At 40.9% G+C, this 24,885-nt stretch overlaps 1 protein-coding gene across 7 annotated transcripts in view; it reads right to left on the reverse strand.

Annotated features, from left to right (window-relative positions):
• LOC116735801 (CUGBP Elav-like family member 2) overlaps window positions 1-23,514 on the reverse strand; it is a 37,709-nt gene extending 14,195 nt beyond the window's left edge. The window contains exons 1-4 of one of the 7 annotated variants that reach the window (XR_004342437.1): window positions 23,270-23,509; window positions 8,113-8,303; window positions 4,283-4,365; window positions 2,106-2,154 (exon numbers count right to left, since the gene is read on the reverse strand). Coding sequence is in view for 6 of the 7 variants with exons in the window: in XM_032587938.1 (XP_032443829.1) it covers window positions 2,106-2,154; window positions 4,283-4,365; window positions 8,113-8,303; window positions 23,270-23,382 (436 nt within the window). In the remaining variant the exon portion in view is untranslated. Of the gene's footprint in view, window positions 1-2,105; window positions 2,155-4,282; window positions 4,366-8,112; window positions 8,304-18,629; window positions 19,005-23,269 lie in introns of those variants that run through there. The other 6 variants (XM_032587938.1, XM_032587931.1, XM_032587922.1 and 3 more) reach the window with 6 other exon arrangements.
• Between the last annotated feature and the right edge of the window lie 1,371 nt (window positions 23,515-24,885).

The raw sequence follows: 24,885 nt of genomic DNA on the forward strand, positions 1-24,885 counted from the left end.
CGGTTATTCCTGGACAACTGAGGAGCAGTGAAAAGAAACGGTCGATGTTACACCGCTCCGCCTGAACCTCCACTCGCTGTCATTTCTAGCACGTTCCGACTTTCACTCAAAGTGCCAACTTCACAGCACTGTTTTCCCTCTATTTGAGTTTTAAGCCAATTGTCTATACTTATCCTTTTTCAAAGCTCTTCCTCACAACAAACAGAAAATGCATACTGTGGTGTTTTATGAGTTTAGTCCAAATATGGATGTTTTCAGCAAAGACTAACGTTTACCAATTCAGTTACAGGAATCGATGAGCTTTGATAATAAGCGCCACCAACACTCAGTTGCAATATGCTATTAATAACAGCATTATAAGGTGACAGTAATTTTTTTTGGCATAGCTTTTGACACGGATGTTTGGTTCAGTGCAAACTGTTAATTTACGCAAAGCCTTTAAGCCACTGCAGCTATTTTAAAAACAAACATGGATTGTTCATCATAAAGCTGGTGATATCCACCCTTCTTAAACTGAATAAATTGCTTTATGACAGGATCACCTCTCTGATGTTTACATTTATTTTGCTCAGACTGCCTTGAAATTATACACAGTTCATCACTGAGGTGCAGTGGCGTCCTCTAGCCAAACATCTCACTGTGTTAAAGCTACATCATATCTCCTGGACCGGTACAGTCTGAATTTATCAACATTCTTTAGAAAGTCCAGCAGTAAATCTTTGACATAGCACTGGAGGATAAATCGATTTTATAAATTCATCAGATTTTCTGGTTTTGAAGATTTAGTTTGTGAAAAATCTGGATTTTTTTTCTTACCAATGCACTTCTTTGGCTTCCAGTGAGACGTCAGCTCACCCAAGAACCACCATCTACTTTTTTTTTTTTTTTTTTGACAAGTTTATAGCCATTTATTTCAACTTGGAATTCAAGTCAAATAACAGAAAGAATTATTTAAATAAAAGCCTGTTTTAGATATTTTCTTTCTTTTTTTTTAAGGAAAAAACTTAAGAATCGGAAATCAAATTTTGGATTTCAAAAAAAAATTTCAGATTTTTTTTTTTTGTTAAACGATTTGTCAGAACTATAAAAAAACACCGGTGTACACCATGACAACTACAATGCTAGGAATTTCAGCAGCAATACATTAACCAGTTATTTCCTTTTGGAGACTGTAGATGAATCTCGATTCAACACCAACACATCTAAACCCCAAACTGAATCTAAACAAACTTGAGTTTAAGATTTTAGAAACCTTTACTGCAACTGCAGTCCTCAGGTATCAATGTCCTGCAACTTTTGAATCCCCCCCTGCCACATCACACCTGAATCAAATGAATGGGTAATGAAGAGGCCTTTTGCAAAACATGCTAAGGACGTAATTCAGCCTTTTGATTGAAGTGTGTTGGAGCAGGGATGCATCCAAAAGTGGCGGTAGGGTGGAAATTGAGGACCAGTTTCAGACCTTTGCTTTATTGCATGTATGAAAAACAAACAGTTTAAACGCTTTGTGGGGCAATGACTGACATGAGAATCACATCCACAATGTATAAACAATCCAACCTCAGACTGAACTCATTCTAATCCGATTGCAGCTTTCTGCAAAACAGCTTTTAGTTTCAATTTTACAATTCAATTTTAGATTTTAGTTTACAATTTTTTTCATTTACAGCAACTAGTAAAAAAATGAATGAAAATGAATAGAAAAAAATTATAAAGGGGCAAAATTCAAGGCATGACTGGATGCCCTTTTTCCCCTCCATTCTGTGTCAGTGTTGACAACAGTAGTGGGCATAATTAGAAGAAACTAAATATAGAATGAAGTGATTTTTCCCTTCATAAAAGGCATATCCATAAGGTGGTCACAGAGTTCATTTTGAAACTGAAAGTGTCAAATTTCTCACTTTTTTCTCTCCATCTTTTCCTCTAATTCTGAAGGCATTAATGGGTTTCACTTTACAGTTTCCAGACAGGACAGCTGGCACTGCAGACTGACCCGGTGCACCCGCTCCAACCACTGAACCATGAGTCCTTTCCTCTTTTTTTAAAAGTCAAAATATACCCCTTTGTCAAATCCTTTGGGTTTTGTTTCAAAAGCAGCCACCTACCACTTGTTTTCTCACTGTCAGCAGGTTTCATCTGGATAGGATGATGCATCTGTGGGAAACAAAAAGAAATGATTAAGACTCAGCCAGGCGTCAACATAAACCATGTAAGACACTGCTGCCATATCATCACATTAGTCTCTTAACTTCACACATCTTCAATCCAGCATCTCATTTTGTTCTGTCACTTTAAGACCATACTATACCAGTTTGAGATACTGGGCAGGTGTCTAAGCTGCTGGAGGATATCAAATCTCCAGTATGCAATTTCACTTCAGGCTGAATATATCGATTCTTCCTCCCCACTTCCTTCTTCAGAACAATTTAGAGATGTTGACGAGCTGGCTAACTTTAGCATTCATTTAACAACTTTTTGATCCTAAAATACTTCCTTCACACCATCTGATCCTGTCGAACAAGGAGTGGCAAATCCTGGATGTGAGCAACCTAATTTTAGCCAGAACGACATCTCTGAACACGCTGCTCATTCTCAATCTTGTTATAAAAAGAAAACGTGGAGGCAGGATACATTAACCCATTAAGCCTATAGATTGTCTACATACCACAAAACATGAAAGAAGGCAGTTGCAAGCCTGAGACGCCCGAGCATGTTGTACTTGAGAAATAGCTGGTTTGTTTTTGACAAGGGAAGCGACAGATGGCCCGCTCAGTGTGGGGAACAGCTAGCGCCGACACCCAAGCAGAGAGCAGCAGCGGAGAGGCGAGATAACAGAGAAACTGATACGAGCCTTTCCACCGTGACACAAAGCTAACTCAGTCACACCTGCAGAAATGCCAGTAACAGTAGGACCCAGGATTGGCATTTGAAGCGCACCATTTGAAATGTCGAGCTGATGGATGGTCTTCCAGCGAAGAGAGCCACCGCTATACACTGGGCCTCGACACTCATTCATCACCCCGGTTCAATACGAGGGTATAAGCTCACTGAAAAGTGGCTCCCCTCAAACAGGCTGAGCTACGGTTTTAATCGACACCTGGACTTGTCTGGTATGGATTTAATTGACTGCAAGGCGTCATTTAGAGCGACCAGGAGGCGTGACAGATTTGTAGCTTTAACAAGCCCTTACTCCAGTTGAGCGCGCTGCAATCTCGTTGGACAAATCGGATGAAATATGGCACCACTCAGCCTAGCTGCTCTATACTTTTAAGGCTTCAACTCGGAGTTAAAAATGTACACAGACATCAATGATTCATAAAGTCATGCCTTTAATAACTTCAGGGTATCTGCAAGTTTCTGCAAGTCAAATTTAAGACTTTTATGAAGACATTTTCAATGGCACCATGAATGAAATTTAAAAGAAATATATAAATTTTGCACAGAATGTGCCTAGCTTCAGCTGAGTTGGCAACAGAAGTGAGCCAGCGGCAAAAACAAAAATACATTTGCACTTAAAAACGGCTCGACACACAGGAGACGACATCAGTCCCTCTCCATTAATTTCTTGTGAAATTTTGAGCTTGTACACATAGACGTTGCACAAGCAAGTTTGAAAAATTTTAAACTTCTGTCAATATTGACGCTTTTGCATCCCGAGTGGCGACGGCTTTTGCTTGTCCCCGTCAATCCCCATGTGTCAAGCCTATCACTCACTGACGGACACAAAGAACTAGCAACTAGTTAGAGAGCAAGGCTATAATAGCTGCTAGTTAGCGGTAGCTAACTTCAAAACACAAAACGCAATTAAGATATCAGCGCAGAACAAAAAATTTTTACTTGACAAAAAGTCCTATGAGAAAAAAAAAATACACATATAAGGGTGAATAGCCCTACCACAACAAAATAAAACCTGTGACTAATGTGTTTAAGGTCAACTTACATTATTTTATTGAATTTAGGACTTCTTAAGGACGCCCAGGCACCATGAACTCGCTTTATTTCATGGAAATCAAACAACACATCTGGCTGAAGAATCAACAGCATGAATCCCACCTGAATGCATCTGTGTTTAACTCATCGGCTCAAGTGTATTGAAGTTCAGGACAGTCCTCGTTTCAATGTTACTGATAGCGGGGCTTGATATTTTTCCAGGGCCAGACAGGCCTTCAGTGAACCGAGAGCTCATTACTGGCCAGGGTGCAGCTCCCAGCTTGCACCAGGGATATGGGGGGTGGGGTGGGGGCTCGGGCAGCTAAAAGCATCCCATGCTGTGCTTACTCACCCCACTTAAGGTCTTTATGTTGTGCAGTGCATTCTGGGCCTCCAGTGCAGCTTTTCTTGTATAAAAAGTTACAAAACAGCATCCTGCAGAGTGGAAAAAAACAAGAGGGACAAACAATGGGAGCGGAGAAGGAGACAGAAACGACGTTAAAACGCAGGGGAAAAAAACCAACATATTAAATGAGACAAAGCATGCTGTAAAATATAATGCACACAGAAAAGGATGGTGACAGAAATCTGCAAACGTTCGGCTGGATCAGCCCCAACTTGGGGTAGGATAGCTGGAACTCAAAAATCCAGTCTTCTCATAACAGTGAAGGTACCACACCCTAACATAACCAGGTTACAGTAAGATCACTAGAGTGGGGGAACAACTCAGAGTTAACCATGTTCAGTCAGTGAGATGTAAAAAAGGAAACATATTTAAAAAGGTGTTTGAAAAGAAACTACGATTTACATGACGTGTCCGTGATTCATTAAGGCTGAGAGAGTAAAATGTTTAGCAGACAACAGGAAGGTAACGTTACAGTTTTATATTTTTGAATATTGGTTGTTGAATAGCTGGATATAGGAGTGGAAGAAGCCTTTTGGAAATCTCAGACTTCACAAACTTTTCAATTATCTATTAAGATTTTGTCAAATTACCTCAGGTCTAAAGAAAATATACATGCGTAGCCAGTTTAATTTTGGTATCTAAAATATAAATTAAATGAATTATTCCTCTCAACTTCTGGACTAAGCATGACATGTATGCCATGCCTAAATACGACATACATTTTATAACAATACATTTTCACCCTTTTTATATAAAACATTTAATGACTAATTTTTAAATTGTGTGACTATTAAAAGACACGTTTTGCAATTCCCCCTCATGTATTCATGTAGAGACTTCAAAATAACAACTTGGTCTATGTCTTAGCAGGTACTGCAGCCATCTTGGATACGAGTCATCTGTAGTACCTGGATTCTCCACCAGAGGGTAAACAAATAAGGGATTGGAAACAGCAAGTTTTTGAGGAAATAATCAACTTCATTAATGAGATCGAGGGCTCACAAATCAAAATTAATACCGTCAGTGTTGTTGGTTAAAACATATTTAAGAACTGGCTTAAGAAATGCCATCGGTGATTCGGCTTCCATGCTTATAATGTGATGCGATGTTGTAGGCAACAGTGACACCGTGCAAAACAAGTTAGATAGGACTGACATGTCCAGAGAGATGACCAGTGGTGGAAAGCTGTCAGGAGACACCGATTCACAATAGGCGGGTCCAAACAGCCCCAGCAAGCCGGGACTGAACAACCAACATGTTTGTCCGAGTATTTCAGCGTTATGCAAGAATCAAATTCAAGAAGTGTGCACGAGGCATGGAAAGAGCACAAAGAACCCAAAAAGAGAACGAGCAAGAAGATAGATGATGGGGGAGGGGCATTAAAAAATGAAGAGCGGGGTGAGAAATAAGAAGAAGAAGAAAAAAAGCCTCTCATCCTTCCGTCCCAGTAGACCGCCAGTGGCGTTCCAGCCTGTCAGTTTCACTGGGTTGGGGAAGTGGAGCACTGCAGCGTCTCTGACCTACATAGTGTGTATTATTCTGTTACTGGAGCTCCCAGGCTGTGGGGAGGGCTGTTGAACTCTAATATGCATCAAGCTGCACTCTTTCACAACCAGCTGAGAGCTCCCTTTCTCTTCTGCTTAGCCTGGACTCCAATTTGTCGGAGCTAAATAAACCTCCCAGAAAGGCATGAGAGTCAGATGATTTTTCATGACCTGTGCACAATGTGACCTAAAAGCCTTCGGCAACCTGAAGGCCCTCGATAGATCAGTAAACAAACAGAATCTACGCTAGTTGCTAAAGTAGTTCATCTGCAGGATCTGTTCGTATTTTGTCACACTGCAACAAACTAAGGTGTTTTACTGGGATTTTAAGTGATGGACCAGTGATAAGTAATGAATTTGAAGGTTTTTTTGTAGGGACAAATTGACACAGATTCCTCAACTGGATGCAGAATGGGGCGTTGACAAGGCTAATCTAATATGATTTGATCTAAACCAGGAGTTTCAACCCCATTAGATGGTCTCTGGTTTGAATAAAATTCACTAAAATTTGTAGTTGTAATGTGACAAGATATGAAAATGTCCGAGGGGCAGTACTTTGGGGAAAATAATAAATTTCCTAACAGGAAAAAAAATACGACAAGCTAGGAAAACGAGTGGTTGAGCTTATAGCTTTTCATATATAATGGCAAATGACACTCAGCCATTATTATTTGGTTCAAATTGTTATGGCTTTACACAAGAGTACAAGGAGTGTTTGTGTTCAGTTTTATCACTGGAGGAAATTTATCTCACATTTTAGGTGAGCCAAAGGCAGCTATAATCAGGCCAGATTATCTATCAGACTAAATTTACATGTCATTATCATGTCAATAGACTATCACAGCTGACAGAGTAAGGGAGGGGCCGATCTTAAAAGGAGGTCTTTGAACTCTTCCGATGAACAGCACTGAGGAGTCTATGTTTTCACGTTCAAGGAGAAAAACGAGCTCCGTGGGGTTTCACTGGTTTTCGGGGAGAGGCACCACCAGTAAATTTGGAAAAGTGTAAAAAAAATTTGGAAAATGCAAATGAACCACAGAGACATGGAAGAAAAAAACTTTGTCATCTAAGAAGAAGAAAATTGCAGAAGATCATAATTCATAATCAGAAATGTTGATCTTGAATCTCAAGCTTCCCACCCTTTAAACTAAATGGTGAATTTTTACCTTCATCCCTAGCGACTCGCCGACCAAACAAGGCAAAATAAATTCAGGCGACCACTGGCATTTCTATTTATTGTAAATAATACAAAGTCATTGCTGCCTGCTGGTAAAAAAATAAATAAATAAATAAAAAAATCAGAGAGACAATCATTACTGTCCAGAAAGGGTTGTTAAACTTGTAACAGAACTGATACAATGACCACTACTGTCTATGTGACCAGGTTTCAGCTGAAGGCCATGTGTTGCATTTTCTCCGCCAAGGTTGCGTGTAAAGCGCACTAACCGTTATGAATCGTTCCACTGAGTCATTGTAGTGCAATCACAAAAAAAACAAAAACAACTTCTAGAACAAAAGCATGACCAAAAAAAAACACAAAGTTTTCTTATAGGTATGTTAAATATGGACACTGTTTACTAGTACTTGAACAAAATACAAATAAATGTAGATTTTAAATTGAGAAAAGGAAAGTTCCTTTGAAGCAATTTGCATTGGTTATTCAGGTTGGCGTACTTGTAGAAAATCATGTGTGTAAGCAAATTAGGTTTGGAGGTTTGAGAAGTTTGGAAACAACCGACTGCCAATCCGCAGCAGAAACGATCGTGTTCCTCTGGAGCTACACCTGCAACATTTGGTGTTATTTTATAGCTCAAAGTGACCGGACAATGATTAGTTAAGCTGGATAATCAAAAGTTGCCCGGAAAAAAAATGATGCAGAACAAAAACCTCAAATCAAGCTGAACAAATGATTCCAGGCAGACACCCCTGGTTGTAATCTGTTGAATAAAGGTCAACCGTTTGCAGGAAGACATTAGACACTGACAGGTATTAGAAGACCACACATTTGAATATTGCAACCTCCTTTGGTGCTTAAAATCTAAAGAACATCCCTAGATGCTCTAGATATTGGTCTCTGTCAGTCAGTTGGCTGAATATAGAAAACAAGCCCTAATATCACAAGTTAATTTATCGAGATTTTACTGTACTGTCTTACTGTGACTGGCTAACTATGCAATTATGGTTTTCTTCTTGCATAGAAAACCTCCAAAATAAACACGCTTGTGGTCATACCTTTACTCTGAGGAGGATTCTGAGTCCGGTCACGGAGGATGTTGATCTGGTACACGGGTCCAAAGGGCTCAAAAAGTTCTTTTAGTTCTGTTTCCGTCCAGGACCGGGGAATCTGTCCCACAAACATTTTGATTGCGTCGGGGTCGGGCTGGTCCATGTGCTCCAGTGACCCATTCATCTTGCTCCCGTTGCTAGGAGTGACAAAACAAAAGTGTCAATATTAGACTGGGCTTTATGCAAAACTCACAAAGTTTCAGTTGCTATTTTTAGTTGCCACAAACTGTTTTGCTGTCCAAATTCGGATGGCAACTACTACGTAGAAACTGAAACATGACGCATTTCCAATGACTTCATGGAAGGGTTGCCACAAACAGCTTCATCTTGAGTTTGCGCAAGAGCATCCATTTCCTCCCAGCTTCAAGTTTCCTGCCTCTCAGGAAGCCCAAGGACTATTATCTGCTTCAAAGTGTTACTTTAGTTCATCTTTTTCAATGGTAATGGTCCCAGTGATGATGCACAATACGACCACTTTCAACAAACTGGTTCTCTACACCAAAAAATCTGAAACAAATATGAAACATTTCTAGGTTTAGAAGTAGTTCAGAATAAAAAGAATTAGGAAAAAAGTTCCATAACTTAATTACATTTGTATTTAAATAAAAGCAACATCTTCACATTTTGTGAGGGAGCTTGCTTTGTAAGTTAACTGCAAGAAGCAGTTAACTTACACAATAACCTTGACATTTTATTATGATGGAAAATATTTCCCCCTTATTCATGAAAGTGTCAAGACCATGAAATGCCACCATTTGTGCACAACACATGCATCAATCATTTAAAAGAGGAACAGTGATGGGCACTGCTGTAATTTCTTCATTTTCTACTGGATTTAAGACTACCACCACTGTAGAACTTGTAGCACCGTTGTGATACGCATTAGCCAAAATAATCTGAATGGGACAGACCACCCCCCCCCAAAAAAAAAAAGTTAGATCATGTCAAACATCAAGTAATATCGGCAGTGGGTAAAAGCTCCTTGGAGGAAAACAAGATATAAGAGTAAATTCAAAAACAATGGTAACCAGGACATGAAACTCCTAACATCAATTACTACAGGGTTAAAAAGAAAAAGTTTAACCAAAACACAGGTACACACAGACCTCTGGACACGAGCCATCCATCTTTTATAAATCGAGCCCAGCCGCTCTGCTGATACGCCAAACTCCTTGAGGGACCTCAACGACATGCTAACAAATCGTGGTTTGGTTCCTGTCCGTCTATAAATCCCACTCCCTGGCTCGGAAGACTTCTCTTTCTTTTTCTCCTGGAGCCTGTCGATATTTTCAAATCATGACAGAGCAAAGCTGTGGTGAAACAAAAGCCACTCTCCTCCAAAAAAGAAGAAAGGGGTGAGCGGCCCCTCCTCCTTCTAGCCTTCTCCTGTAGCTAGTAACAGCTACAAGAAAACAGCACTGCAGAGGTCTGAACCTCAACAAATCGCTGGTTAGCAGGCAGAGATGTTGCAGTGCATCTTCTCTTCAGGCGCTCTGGCGATGGTACAGAGTAACCTACAGCTTCTTCGCCACAGCAGGCGAACAATATGCGATTGTTACCCCATGCTGGAGAACACTATTCACCGTTCCTCTGCAGCACAATGGGCCGAGTCAGAGGGATGCTTTGCAACACGTCGAGGGTTTCGTCTGTGCAGGCCGCAGCCCTGGTGTGTAACACTATTCAGCGTTGCAAAAAGGTCTTTCACACCATTTTACTGAGGGGCTTTTGATCAAACCCTACGTGTACAGAGAGCAAACATCTCGAACCGCATCTGTATTAAAGCATTAATACTGCCTCTGTACAGAGTGACTTTAATGCCCAGTAATGTCCTAAAACTTCACTTGATGTCTATAAAATATGTTTAAAGCTACATGATTTAATCTCATTATGCTACTGATAGCAAATTTACCACATTGAAACTGAGGATTTGACCTGTAAATATCCAACTACAGGTTTACCACACAGACAGATATGATCATAATGACCAGACTAATCATTAAAATGACAGCCTTGTATTGCAAAACGGGTTTTTCTGACATGCTCAAGCCATTTTGAACTAAGTGATTTATATCTGCCGTAAATCCTCCCAACACAGGGAAAAAAATATATAATAGATTTAAGCAAAAATCACTTCAGGTAAAACTGTAATTTAGCTATAGAAGAAAATCCATGAGCTGGAGTGCTTTCCTAGGAAATGGAGAGACAATAGTACACACATATAGATTTTTTTGAAAGTTGTTTTTTAAAAACACATCAATGGTGTGTTAAAAACAAGTTGACCAAGAGAGTACAGTAATTTAAAGCCTTCAAAATTAAAGGGAACAAAAAAAACGTCTAAAATGAAACCAGAGATTTCACACACAAATGTTATTACACACTGTGTGGGAAGAATCCACTTTCTGTTGCGTAGCGGTTAGCAGCAGGTTTGTGATACAACACAGTCTTAAAGGTAAGGTTTCCAAACCACCGAAATTCAGCGTTGCGTCAGTCCTGCGCTTCAAACTCATGACTCAGACTGGTGCTGCCTCTTCCCTGCTCGTCAGAACTGCAAGCCATTTTCTACAGCTGAACATAGAAAAGGAACCAGACATGAAATCCAGAAGAAATTGTATTCAACCAGTGATGTGGTAACCGCTTCTTTACAGCAAAACCGAGTCAGCCTGTCGGTAAAATAACCGATGTTTATCACATTTTGTTTATCTAAAACTGTAGGCTTTAGATAAACATCTACAAACTGCAAGTATGAATATATTGCAAATTTATCATCACCAGTATGTGTGCAAGAACTGATAGGACAGGAAAAAAGTTAATTACATCAATAAAGCGCAGTCATGTGTTGTACGGCCAGAATGTATTGCTGGTTGTTTTAAGTAATAGAAAATGTTTCAAAAGCGTGTTAATAGATTTTGGTAAAGTCATTAAGAAATTGCGTTGCCACGCAACCAAGTTATTCACTCACCAATAAATCAGCTCCAGGCAAAGAATGTTGTTCGATAATCTTCAGATTACTCACCATCTGATTGCTTATTTGCAGTTCAGGCTGCAGCAGCGTGAACTGCAATCATTATTAATCATTAAAGTAGAGCTGATTATTACTACAAAAATGATTTCTTAATAAAAGTTTATCCATTGTTCACACAATAGATTTTTTTATACTCGGCAAAAAAAAATCGACAACATTCTGCTGTCACGGCGAGACGGTTTACATTAAATATAGACGTCTCAACTTCAACTGTCACAGAGCGATGGAGACTTTGTGCAGCTCGTCCATCAGCAATTTTGTCAGGTAACAGTTCGACAAGCTCAGAGACGGCCTACGGCAGCTGACCCGTCACCCAAAGCCAGAGTCCGGCCCGCCGGAGGTCTACTGTTGCAGGAGATTTATCTGGACCGCGTGTGTGTGTGTGTGTGTGTGTGTGTTTTGGGGGTGTGAGCTTTGATGCCATGGACACCTCTATTGCGTCCATCACACAAAGAGCCATTTTGCCTGATTCTGCACATTATTTTAAAAGCTCAGCACATGTGTTTGAACATTACTCATAGCTAAACCATGTCACAATACCCTGGGTGTTTCCACAGATAATGATGGAAAGCAATCTCATGGCTTCCTGTTCTAGTTTAGAAAAGTTGCAATATTTCTGGACAGCAACAGGAAACATTTTCATTTCTAAGCAAAAGTCTTGGTTTTTGACAATTTTATAAAACTGTAAACCCCTGAGAAGAAAATGTTTAGTAACAGGGTCTTATCTTTGTGTCACACAAACCATAGAATAATAATTGTTTAATTTGAATTTGTCAGTAGGTTAGAACCTTATTTGCTACTTCTTAGCACCTAAACCTTCAATCACCCATTTCTACTAGTTGATTGTCCAACACGAATAAAATTCATGGTTGTGATCTTTGATTCCATTGTTGTATTTATGCAGGACTTAAACAAGAAAAGGCTAAAGAAGTATTGAAAAGGTAGTTTGACTTTTACTGAGTTTCAATACATTTGTGGAAATAATGAGATCTTCTAGATAATGAAAGAGGGAATAAAGTTTGGAAACTTTTTTTTAATACACCAAGGCATTTTTTTCACTGACTTACCAAGAATTGAAAAGAAGGTACAACCCAAATCTCAGACTCCAAGACTATTAACCTGGTATTACTATGGATCTATAAATGTGACAGTATTTGATAGTGCTGCTTTAATTATTATTGATTAAACATTTGCTGTTGTTGTTTAGTGCATGTTAGAGAAACTGAAGCTGAGAGAGCCTGTGGTTGTTTTAGTCAAGCATGATTTAAAAATCCAATAGCTCAACATCTTAAAAACAGTTTTCTAAGAGAATATTGGCCATATCAGTTAATTCAATAGCACAAAAACTGGTTTTATTTGAAAGCAGTCCAAATTTTCTGTGTCACACGAGAAGATTGTTAAAGAATCTTTGACAACATTTTGTTTTATAGTCATGGAGTGATTGAAAATAATCACTCCCGCAGACTTAAAGCTGCAGCTCCTCAATAGGAAAACAGGGGCAGGATTCACAAAGCACTTGAAAATCCTTTGATGCAGAATTGCTCTGACATATGTTTTGCAAAACAAACCACCAAGAATGGATGTCGCTGCAGGCGCTAAAGCAAAAGGAGGGATAATGTCATTTGATTTCCATACCAAGTGCCTGAGCTAATCAGCACTTTGTGGTTCCGATGAGAAATTAAGACGTTTTCCTTCTAGCATCAACTCCAATTCAGCTCGAAATGGCCCAATTCCATTGTTGCATTTCCCCTGATGAAGACAGACGTGTTCAATCAGCCCCTGAACAGACTGCATGTTAACAGACGGCCAGCATCTGATGACAAGGCCAGGCCCATTAGCTACATAATCGCACTAAGTGTCCCTGGCGGTTATCGATGACGTTGGCCAATAAAAAGCTTTTGTTAGCCAATAGTCAAGCAGACGAACGACAAGAAATTTATTTAAGTCTTCGGCTGGAACTTGACTTCAGCAATGCGGCTCTAAAGAGACAAAAGCAACCACATTTGATTTGAAGATGGTTTTAGCCAAACCTACTTTATTCTCCAGTTTCTCCTAAAAGTAAAGCTACCTTTTAACAGATATTTGTAAGTTGTAAAACTTTAACAATTTAAAACACATTAACCCAATGACAGGATTTCCATTTCGAAACGCTGTCATTTTTTCCTGGACTAATTTCTCGAGAGTAGTAAGGGGCTGCTTCTTTTTGACATCTGGGTAAATTCAGATCAGTTCAAATCTAAAAATCTAGACTAGAAATTGAACACATCCTTTAAAAAAAAAAATCTGCTTGTGAGCAGATTTGCCTCAATGTCACAAGATGCTGAAAAGAAATAGGCACATCAATGCTCTGTTTAGATCTGGGGTGTCCAACGTGCCGCCATTTGCAGCCCCTAGAACTATTCTGAGAGGCCATCCATCACGTTTCAATGGCCTAAATTTGGTTTGCCAGCTCAGGCAGATGATGCAATTGCACAACTTTATTTCTCAAACATTAGGTTGCAACCTTTTCATTTGCACTACTTTTTTTTTAAAAATTCAAATAAAATTTAATCTTAAATGTAATATAAGATGCAAGCGTATTTATACTGTGTTTATTGCCTTAATAGTAAATAAAACCAGAAACATCAAGTGACTTTGACAAAAAAAAAAGATGTAAATTTGGCCGAAGCCAATTATTAAACTTGAACAAAGCAAGACTGAGCCATCCTGTCTAGAAAGACTAGATTAATACAAAAAAAATAAAAATTCAGGATATTGACTATTAGGTGCTTTACATATTGCTTTGCTTGGTTAATTTACTGTCTTTTTAGTTTATTTTTGAGCAGGTAAAACAAGGCAAACAGTTCTTGTAATTTTAACCTAGTGTAGATATCAGTTTACATGTTTTCATATCAATCTGGGAGCAGAAAATCACAAGCATCAAATACCATTATTTTCCAATCTGTGGAGAAACCAATGCAAAGAATGCAGTGACGAATATTCAATTCAAATTCAACAAAAGCAAAGATTTTGCCCCACAAATGACCGCGAGACCTGTTTGTCCCCCTTGTCACATGCTCCATATCCAGTCTGTCAGGGATCCACTTGACTTGTTCACTCAAGACGCTCTTTAAAAACTCGACAGCTGACCCAACTTGATGCGAACAACAGATACTCACCTCTCAATCGCAGCCACACGACCCTTTTTTTTATAACTTTTAATAAGTTGCAGCTATTTGTTTTACACATAAACTTCAGATGAAAAAACCTCTGATCTAGACGTTTATGCAACGGTGAAAATATTAAGCATTTTCCGCGATACTTTTTGCTTGCGGAAGAATTTGGTCAACCTTTGATCAAAATAACCCCCTGCTGAACACGGCAGACATGATTATGAGCGTTTCAAAGCTGTTCATGTGGCTCCAGTCTTGTAATTAACAACTTCAAAACACAAGCAGAAGAGGCAGAAAAACAGGTGACAAACCAGATCTGAGCACTACGTATTTTCTGGCTGTCCGTGTCTGCTTTGATAACAGCTGTCCTTAAGAGTCCCAAAACGGAGAAGAAAAGGATCAGCTAGCCCGAGCGGCTCCCTGTTGCCGTGCCAAAGATCTCCCGCTTCAAACTGATCAACAGCTCACCAACCACAAGAAAAAGGATTACAGTGTCACTTAGCTCGCTGGCATAGCATTATGACTCTGCTGGCTGCCAAGGGATCACATCTAAGCCCTGATATCCACCCATACTGTCAACAACCAGACAGATAAATCAATCAAATGCAACTTCATCAACATGTAATCGCCACCACAAGTCTTGCAAATAAGACACTCTGGAACGAAAGCGTGAACAAAACATTATATAGTGGAACAACATTTGTACTAATAGGAACTCGCAGTTTCACTAGCTGCAAACACTGAACAACTGACTTAAAAAAACAGAATGTCGGGACAACCCGTCGGATGATTTAACCCGTAAAACACAATGATGGCCATTATACACTTACTTCCAAGATGGTGGAAGTAAGCGTCTTCCACCATTTTTTTTCTTTGTAGGAAAAAAAGCTATACTCTTAAAGGGATAGTATAGATTTTCCCACGAGTCATCTGTGAGAGTCCTGCTATTGCAGGAGAAAGGTGTTGACACTGTGGGTTTGTAGAGAAGTAAAGAATCCCTCCAAGCGGAGCAGCTGACTGTGAGCCTGACCAGATCATTTCCAAGGCACTACAAGGCCTGAAAAAGCCCAGGAAAGCATTATATTTGAAGCCGTTTCATAGAAGACACCTTGAAACAAAATCCAGAAAGTTTACTCCATTCTTGGCCGACTAAGAACAGACTGACGAGTCACAGCTGATCGGGGGGATTGCCACAGCCTCCAGCTTCAACTAGTGTAAGTTTAGTACAGCAATATGAACAATATTCAGCTGAAGAAGAAGAAGAATGCATGAAGTAATTTGTAGTAGTTTGGGTAACTGATAAACTAACATAGCACTAAATTCCACGGATATGAACATTTTCAGGATTAAATGTACAAACTTGCAAAAAAATAACAATCATTTATGCTACCATGTTGTCTAATAATATATATTTTAACTGAAGTTATGCAATTATTTATTTTTTTTATAATTGCTTCCTTTTGCCCGTCAATGTCTTAATACAAAAATAACAATAATAATACGGAGGAACAGGATCATTCTAGACTGAAACAGTGTTGCAAAAACACTGGCTCTGCGGCACAGAAAACATTTTTACATTGTACGAAAGAATCCTGTCCATGAAAATGTATTCACCAGTAGCCCTGCGCAGTTTGTCTCTTCCTGGTCCTTTTTCATAATATCTTCGTTGGCGATCAACCACAGCAGCAGGGTTAGTTGCTACGGGTTCCTACGTTTCTGCTCTGATCGTCCGCTTCAGTCTGGCTCCCCCATGACCCGTGTTATCGGCCACGTTAGCCCACCAGCGCCTTTGCAAAGTCTGTAACCATAGTTTTCCTCTGTGTCCCTCTGCCACTTGTTGCTGTGCACCTCCAGTCAGCAGTATGAAATAAAATAAATTAATTTTTAAAAAAAGCTACTACACTTACTCCTTGTCTAATACAAACACAAAATTGTCTTTGGAATATTTCCAGTTGCATTTTTTATGCATAAATTCTTCATAATTAAAAATATTTTAAAAATTTACACCATGGTATTATTACCCATCATTATACAGCAATAATCTCATCCCAATCCATGCCTATTTAAATGTTTTAATACAACGCTCCAGACAGAACCAAATGTTACAAGATTATCCAAGTTCAGCCAAAAGTTGCCGCCATCAGTGGTTCTTACATTAAAAACAGTCTCTCCAGTTTTACACCTCCTCTTGGCTGGGGAAAAAAGCATCTTATGACATTATAATGAAACCGAGAATGAACAATAAATACCACTCGGCATTGGTTAGTATGACATTCTCATAATGTTCTGCAAAACCAGAGTGTAGTAAAACAGAAAGGAAACAATTATTTCTACCCCTGCACATTTATTACAGTCATAATCCTGTGGATAATTATTAATCTCCAATTTAATTTCTATACATAGATTTAAGCTTAAGCACAAAATGTACAAGGTTTGCAAATATTGTGCTTATTGCACAGATTATCCTCTTCTTTTTTCCCGCAACACAGATGCCATTTATAGCTCAGAGCTATTCTAAAACAGTTGCTTCAACGCGAGTGAAGGTTACTGCTCCAATTTCCACGTTTATGATCGCTTCTTAAAACTAGACATTTTTGTAAGCGGCCGTATTGCACACGAGAGAAAAATGCCGTGGTCTTCTCTCACCCAGCTGACTAAAAGAACTACATAAACTCGGGTCACTTGGCTCAGTTCTCTGGAAGTGTTTTTAACCCTGGTCCTCAGGGTCCACTGTCCTACATGTTTTAGATGTGCCTTTCCTTCATCACACCTGATTCAGTACTAGCATTTAGGCCTGTAACAAATTGTGCTAGGCAATGAACCGTTCCAGAGGTTATTGCGATAAACAATAATATTGCTGTTTTGAGACCATTTTCAAGGAATATAACGGTAATGGCAAAATAATAATGCAAGAGCACATTCTAAAAGATCCATAACCTTTAAGTTCTCATGAACATTTGACACTGGAGCTGGGAGACATTTTAAATATCCAAAATGAATAAACAAAAACAACAAATAAAATGAATTTTGAAGTCTTTGTGAACAAAACTGTCCTTCTAAATAAGAGCTAGTTGAGACCAAAACACCAAACTAAAGACTTTTATCATCCAGTTTTTGGTAGAAAGAGAGAGAAAAAAGAGAAACGATAAATCATACCAATGGAAATTACTGAGATTGTTTTAATTTATCATGTGATTAATTGATTTATTGATTACTGTGACAGGCCTACTAGCATTTTCCTCTGCATGACATCAAGTGCTGCAAGCCAACCAAAGCCTAAAATTATTGAGCTATGCAAAATAATTTAAATAAATTGGGGGGAGGGGGGAACTGAAACTAGATTATCATCTCTCTTTTCTTTTTTTCCAAAACGTATCCGGAGGGGCATATTCAGAGATTAAAATGTAGGAAAAAAAGACAACATCCAAGTTTGACGTGTCATTGACCTGCTAAATTTCTTTTGCACTACATTGCTCAACTTCCATCTTGTTTCCCAAATAAAATTAGGTAATGCTGGTTAGCACCCCCAGCCCTCTGTCTTGTTTACATGCTCTGTCACAAGACCTCCATTAATGGCTCAATAATGTAGCAAACCACGTGTTTTCTGCCGTTAAGCGCCCACATTTCAACATGGACGTTGACAACGACGTCTGTTATCAACACTGAAGGGGCCTAAAACAAGCCTCCGCCTGTGTAGCTGCTGGGGAAATAAATGCCAACCGAGCCCGTCAATATTCAGCAAACACGAGTTGAAGTGGTAGAGGAAGTGGAATCGGCTCTAAAGTGATATTAAAACACCTTCCGTTTTGCTTAAGCACTCTGAACCTGTTTGCTCGTACAACGCAAGGCTCCAAACGTGAAGGCGGTGCTGCGTTTGTTCAGTTACAGAAGCACAAACAGATAAGAGCACAGTGTTTGGACAAGCTGCCCAGGGTTGTTTTTCTGGACCGATACTGAAACGTGTGATCTCCGGAAGCACATGTCAGCCGACTCCGCTGCGCCCCGCATAGCTAACTGCGTTTATTCTTCGACAAAATACATTTTTAACTCCCAAACAGCGCCCGGCCTCTCTCTCTTAGAGACGAGTTAATTGTCCCAGCTACAACCCAGCTGCTCCCCTGTTTGCAGTCTTCAAACTTTAAAACAGCCAAGTTTGAACTCCAGGTGAGCGGATCCCGTCACCACTGTTAGCAATGTTAGCATACCAGGAAGCTAGCGCTAGCATCAACTGTGTTGTTTTTTTTTTCCCTCCCCCTTAAAAAAAATAAAAAAATAAATAAAACACTCACGGGGCTTTTAAAGCCCGAAGAAGCGAAATGGCAACACGACAGAAATTGATTCCCGAGCTACTTACATTGTGTCGCTCGAAGTCATTAACCGACTTTCGGTGAGGGGCAGGAAATCTAGGTTGTACGTCGAAGTCATGCTCAGAAACAGCGTCGAACAATGAGAGAAGCGACGCCCGCACAGAGCGAGAGGCTGAACTCCTGCGAGACGAGAAGACGAAGCGGAGCAGGTGCAGGGAGGGAGGCAGGGGGCGTCTTCTTCTTCAAAGCTGCATGGGAGCGAGAGAGAGAGGAGGGGGGCAACCAGCGTCCGCCTTGGTTCTCCCTGGTCTTCCGACTGAAATACACTCAGGCAAGGCAAGCTGCTTTCTGTCTCTGCTCACCGAACTGCAGCAAAGCAGAGGCGTGGCCAGAGCCACAAAAGTCTGAAACCACGCCGCCAGCAGCATCTCTGACCCCCATATAAAATTAATCTGTGCCCCACTTGGTGCTCCGTGGAGACTTTATTATCTATTACTGGCAGCAGAATGGCTGCTGTGCTTCTATGTTGAAAGATTCTCTCTCTGCAGTCCCATTTAGAAATGGCCTGCTTGATTCATATTCGTGCGGATATTACAGTCACTGATAAGGGGCAAAGCTATTTTTTGAGGAGGGAGTTTTAGGGAGATAACAGCAGTTTGAAAAGAAATAACAGACGTGGAAAAAAATAATTTTTGATATATATATATATATATTTTTTTTTTTTCTTCTTCTTTCCTCGAATAGCGTTTTGTAGTTTGAATACCCCTTGAACATTTCCACCTCTTGTCTTGTCAACCCTCTTGTAGGTTTTGATTTATTTTATGGACATTGAGTCCGGCACAAATGTGAAGGAAGGACAGCAAATGAAACAAATAAAAAAAAAAACTAAGAAGTGTGGCTTTTATTTGTACTCAGCCCCATTGACACAATCACCCCAAGATAAAAACCAGTGTGAAGTCACCTTTGTCCCATTATAGTACAGGGCAGTACAGGAAGTGTTCTGAAAAGGCCCGGACGGTTTGTTAAAAACACAAATCATTACGGTGACAGAATAAACATTATCATGAAGACCAAGGAACACAGCAGGCAGGTCAGGAGTGAAGTTGTGTAGAAGTTTAAAACAGGGTTGGTTGTAAAACCATAACCCAGGCTCTAAATATCTTACAGAGCACTGTTCAATATAGCATCCAGAAACTGAAAGAGACCTTAATGGGTAGGCATTACATAGAGAATCAACCAAAGAAGCCATGGTAACTGCAAAGATTTACAGCTCAGGTGGGAAAATCTGTCGACAGGACACCACAACTCTTGCCTTTACGTTGCAGAGTTGCAAGAAGAAAGCCAAACATCACCCACAGAGCACAGCAAACGTGTGAAAGAGGACGGGTCTCTGGTTACACGAGACCAAAACCAAACTGTTTTGGCATTCATAGAAAACGCCATACGTGGAAGAAACACCATGCATCCTTATGAACACATCATCTGCATCTCAAATCATCTCGGCAACAACATGTGGGTCGGGTTTCCTTCGGCAGGGCGACGGAAGCCGGTTAGAGTCGATGGGGAGATAGATGGAGGTAAAATTAGGGAAGCAAGACAGAAAATCTGTCAGAATTAAATCATCTGTCAGGGATGCCCAGAGTCGGTCCTGGAGGGCCGGCATCCTGCACGTTTTAGTTCTTTCCTTGGTTTTAGTAGCAACCTTTTCAGCAGATCAGTGATCTTCTTGGGCCTTCTAACGAGCCATCATTGGATCCAGGTGTGTTAAACCAGAGAGAGAACTAAAACATGCAGGATGTCGGCCCTCCAGGACCGACTTTGGGCTCCCGGTGCCCAAAGTTGGTCCTCGAGGGCCGGCATCCTGCACGTTTTAGTTCTCTCCCTGGTAGCACCAACAACCTTCTCAGCATGTCAATGTTCTTCTTAGACCTTCTAATGAGCCATCATTTGATCCAGGTGCGTTAAACCAGAGAGAGAACTAAAACATGCAGGATGCCGGCCCTCGAGCACCAACTTTGGGCACCCCTGCGGTAGACCAAAGCTTATTTGTGAGTTGGAACGGCCCAGTCAAAGTCCAGACCTACTTCCAGTTGAGTATTCTTGCAAGACTTGAAAACTCCCACTCACAGGAGCTTTCCACGCAATCTGACCAAGCTTGACCTGTTTTGCAAAGAAGGAATTTCGATCTCTACATTGTGCGACGCAGAAAATCGTTTCTGCTGTCGTTGCGGAAGAAGGTGGTTCCACAAAGTTTTGGGTCGTTTCATTCCAGTGGAAGCTTGTGCTTGCGTGACAGGATGTAAAAAGATTTGATTGGTGCTTTTGCTGGGCACCTTGGAATAAAACCTACATTCATAGTTTTCAAATATTCTCACTGATAAAAAAGATGATAAAAAAAAAAAGACTTGGTAATGTAGGAAACCGCCGCCTCCCATTGGTCAGTGGACACAGAGAGTGAAAGATGCTTACGTAATGGAACGAGCGACTGCAAGTCTACAGCTGAAAATGGAGGTGTTCAGACAAAGATGGAAGAGCATTACTGTACCAGAGTGTGTGAACCACCTGAGTGCTTTTACCGCTGCACGCCTGGGTAAGACTGGACCATGAATCTCGTGCTGACCTGAAATGTCCTATCCGAATATTTCTCTTAGCTGGAACAAGATTTAGAAAACAAATGTGGAAAGCACTGAGCTCCACTGCAGATTTGATCAGAGCACTAAACATGTTTACATTTTGTATCAGTTGCTCTTCCATTCATCTTTTCTGCTGTTTTTTTTTTTTTACTATTCATTTTAAAAGGTCAGTAGGTTAGTCACCTGGATGTTCCAGCTCGTTCCATAGTTTATGTTGCAGAAAAGCCAAAAGTGAAATAGCTGAAATGCGTTTTTCTTGTGTTCCCCCCCCGTGTCACAGGTCATATCCCCCTTTGTGCCGGTGCTGAGCTGTTGTTTCTCTGGGGGAGGGGGAGTCTATCCTTCTTTGTTGAGCCGGATTTGCAGGGCGAGGCCCTCCGCGAGTGGAAAAGAGAGGGGGGCCGACGGGGAGAGGGGGTCGATGCGGGGTCGTTGTCAAGTGCAGCTCGCCGCGGCAGAGAGACAGGAGGGGTTTTAGCCTAATTATCGAACCGTTCATTATTGGCCCCGGCAGCTGCGCGGTCCTGAAATATTATTCATAGCGAGCGTCAAGAAACAGCCCATTTATGAAAGCTGACTTAATCCTCGTATCCATAGCGATTTCAAGGCGACCTGGCACCGGCGTTCAGCACGCTCTATTAAATAAATAGTGTTTATGAGGAGGGTGGCGTGCGTGACGTGATAATGCAAGCTATTCTGCGGTACGTACAGAGAAGCCCACGATCCTGCGTGAGCTACCGTTAAGCTTGAGGGGGGGGGGGGGGGGGGGGGGGGGGGGGGCTGCTATAAAAAGGTTGTGCAAAACCTCTCTGGAGAATCAGGTTTCATCAAGATGGAGGCTAAATACAGTAATGTGAGCCCATCTGAAGAGTACACATATCACCTCAGATTTCAGTTGGAGGTGAAGGATGCATTCAGCATATGTATATATATATATTTTAATTATTTCTGGCATGCATTTGCTTTTTCTATAAGACGTCTGTTTTGAGTTGATGCCACAGGCCGCCGGCACCTTCTAATACTTGATTCTTAATCTCAGATTACTTCTACTGTAATCCCATTTTAATCTTCTCCATGCCGCCATGCTTTTGTTGTTTACATCAAACACATCCTGCTCATGCAGTAAACTTAAAAAATAAATAAGTAAATAAAAACTCGCATCCCATTCATCAACATCATCATCCTCAACATCCTCAACATCCCCTGTGCATTTAAATTCGCTCCACTTCATCACAAACTGCAGGGTGTAAAAATAGGTCAGCTTCAAATGAGATCAGCTCCTGAGAGCACACTTTTATTTCTCAACTCTGGATTTTTTTTTTTTTTTTTTTTTTTTGGTCATAAAATTATTTGAGGAGCAGCTGAAGGGTTCTCAAAATGGAGAGGGTGAACTACGTCTGATCAAGCTGTGTGAAGGAAATCTGCCCCGGTCCAGATAAGACTGATTGCGCACGGTTTTGCCTTGTCGCTTCACTTCTGCAAATTTGCACAGAAAGGTTGCTCATTATTTACATGGCAATTGATATTTTTAGCTGTTCTGAACATCAAGGTGTCTTTTGTTGATGTCTTATCTCTGAGTTTGTGTCCATCATCCTCTTCTCTTTTAGTCACATTTCTTGAAACTATTGAAGAACTTTAAACCAAATGCTGTAAGGTTGAGATCTAAGTTAAAACAAAACAGACTTGTCTCCATCTTCCTCTGTCTCCCGTGCGATAATTAGTTGATTTAAAAGCTAAACCCAGTCAGAGAGATGACACACACACACACACACACACCCACCCACACGCACCCCGACACCCACACACACACTTATGGAAACGCAACACAGAGACCATCCTGCCTACAGGCGCGGCATGGGAGAGAACGCTCAACTGGAAACAATACATCCTGTGACAAAATCCAGTCCAGACAAAGAGACAGTCCAAATACAGGCTGCTCCACAAAAGCCTATCCAAAAGTGAATGAGGGGGCCAGCCCCAGAAACGTACCTCATAGACAGGTCCTCATTCCTGACAGAGATCCCGGCCGCAGAGGGGGGGCAGCGCATGCTGTTGGCATACAGACTCTGCACCAGGGCCAGCTCAGAGGAGTGCTCCAACATCGGTGCTCTGGAAAAGAAAATCCAACTGAAGCAATGGACACTTTTTTTTTCTGGTTTTTTTTGTTGTTGTTTGTTTTTGTTTGACTCTTTCCGCTCTTTCCTCTATCTGTGCGATTCCCCTTTCCTTTATCTGTCTCCCACCCACTCTTTCTCCTTGCTTCAGTGCAGCAGAGCAGCTCCCACCCCCTTCGCTGACTGTGGTGGCTGAAATAATCCTCTCTGACAGCTCATCGTGTGCTAATGCATTGTGCCGCCCGCGGCAGCCCGGCTCGCAGGCTGTGGAACCGTGTCCATGGCAGCGCTCGTGTACTAATAGAAAGTCATATTTGGGAAAACTTCAGAACATTGACAACGGGTGATGAATTCCCACTGTCAGCTGAGAGAGAGAGAGAAAGAGAAGAGGGGGATATGAGGAAACGTCACCTGAGATGCCAGAAGATCTCATCCTTGGCCCGTTTATGGGTCTGTGACACATTTCTGTGGATGCTGGCATGAATTTGAAACGGTGCTCCCAATGGTGGCCCAAAGCAGAACAACTGTATCCTACAAACTTTTTTGCTATAGTTGATTCCATCATTCTGCTTGTAAATACGGATCTTCGCGTATTATGACTGAACGTGTAATTCGGTTTGTCTGTATAGTGCCAATTCACAACAATATTCAACAACAGACTTCGAGTCCAACTCGTCTCATTAGTCAGCTGACAGTAAGCAGACGTGCTTTGCAAACATACTCACAATCTTCTAGTAACCTTTACATGTTTTGCCATGTTGCAACCAAAAATATCAAAGTATTTTATTGGGATTTTATGTAAAAGATGGAGACAAGGCAGCACACAGTGATGGAATGAACCGACCAGAAATCTGAAAAGTGTGGTATGTTTTTGTATTTAGCTCTTTGGAGTCAGAAGTGCCTAGGAGTATTTGAAGGCATAGTTTTCCACAAGATCCAGACACTGGATTTTTAGAGTGACCAGCATGTTCAGCACAAACTCCATGTCCTCCACTGTTGTGTTTGTGTCGCACACGGGTCACGCTACGCTATTTTTCGGATTCTGGAACCTCCCTGCTATGACGACCATGCCCACTTCGAACTGTTTCTGAATGGTAATGGAGAGCCAGCTGGCACTGAAAGGGCCAAATCTGGGTGTGGTTGTCATAGCAAGGAGGCCCCTAAAGTAACAAGACATGATTTGTATGTAAGAACATATCGAAAACAAGCATGTTTTCTTCTTTTTGGACCTTGGTGTTATCTTTCAGAGTTGTCATTTTTCTCTGAATACGCTCCGTCGACGTTGCAACTTTGTAAAAATTGCGGGCTCGATTCTTGTAACGGAGTTACATTTTGCAGGTAGACCCTAAAGTCCCACTGCGATCTCGTCCGACCAGAGCGCCGTCTTCTACGGGTTTGCTTGTGGCAAACTTTAAGCAGGCTCTGTCGCGCCTCTCTTTCATAAATGTTCTCCATGTTGTGGCAAATGCAGAACCGATAATTGTTCTTTCA

Source organism: Xiphophorus hellerii, chromosome 2 (assembly GCF_003331165.1).
Source record: "Xiphophorus hellerii strain 12219 chromosome 2, Xiphophorus_hellerii-4.1, whole genome shotgun sequence".
NCBI classification, from domain to species: Eukaryota; Metazoa; Chordata; class Actinopteri; order Cyprinodontiformes; family Poeciliidae; genus Xiphophorus; species Xiphophorus hellerii.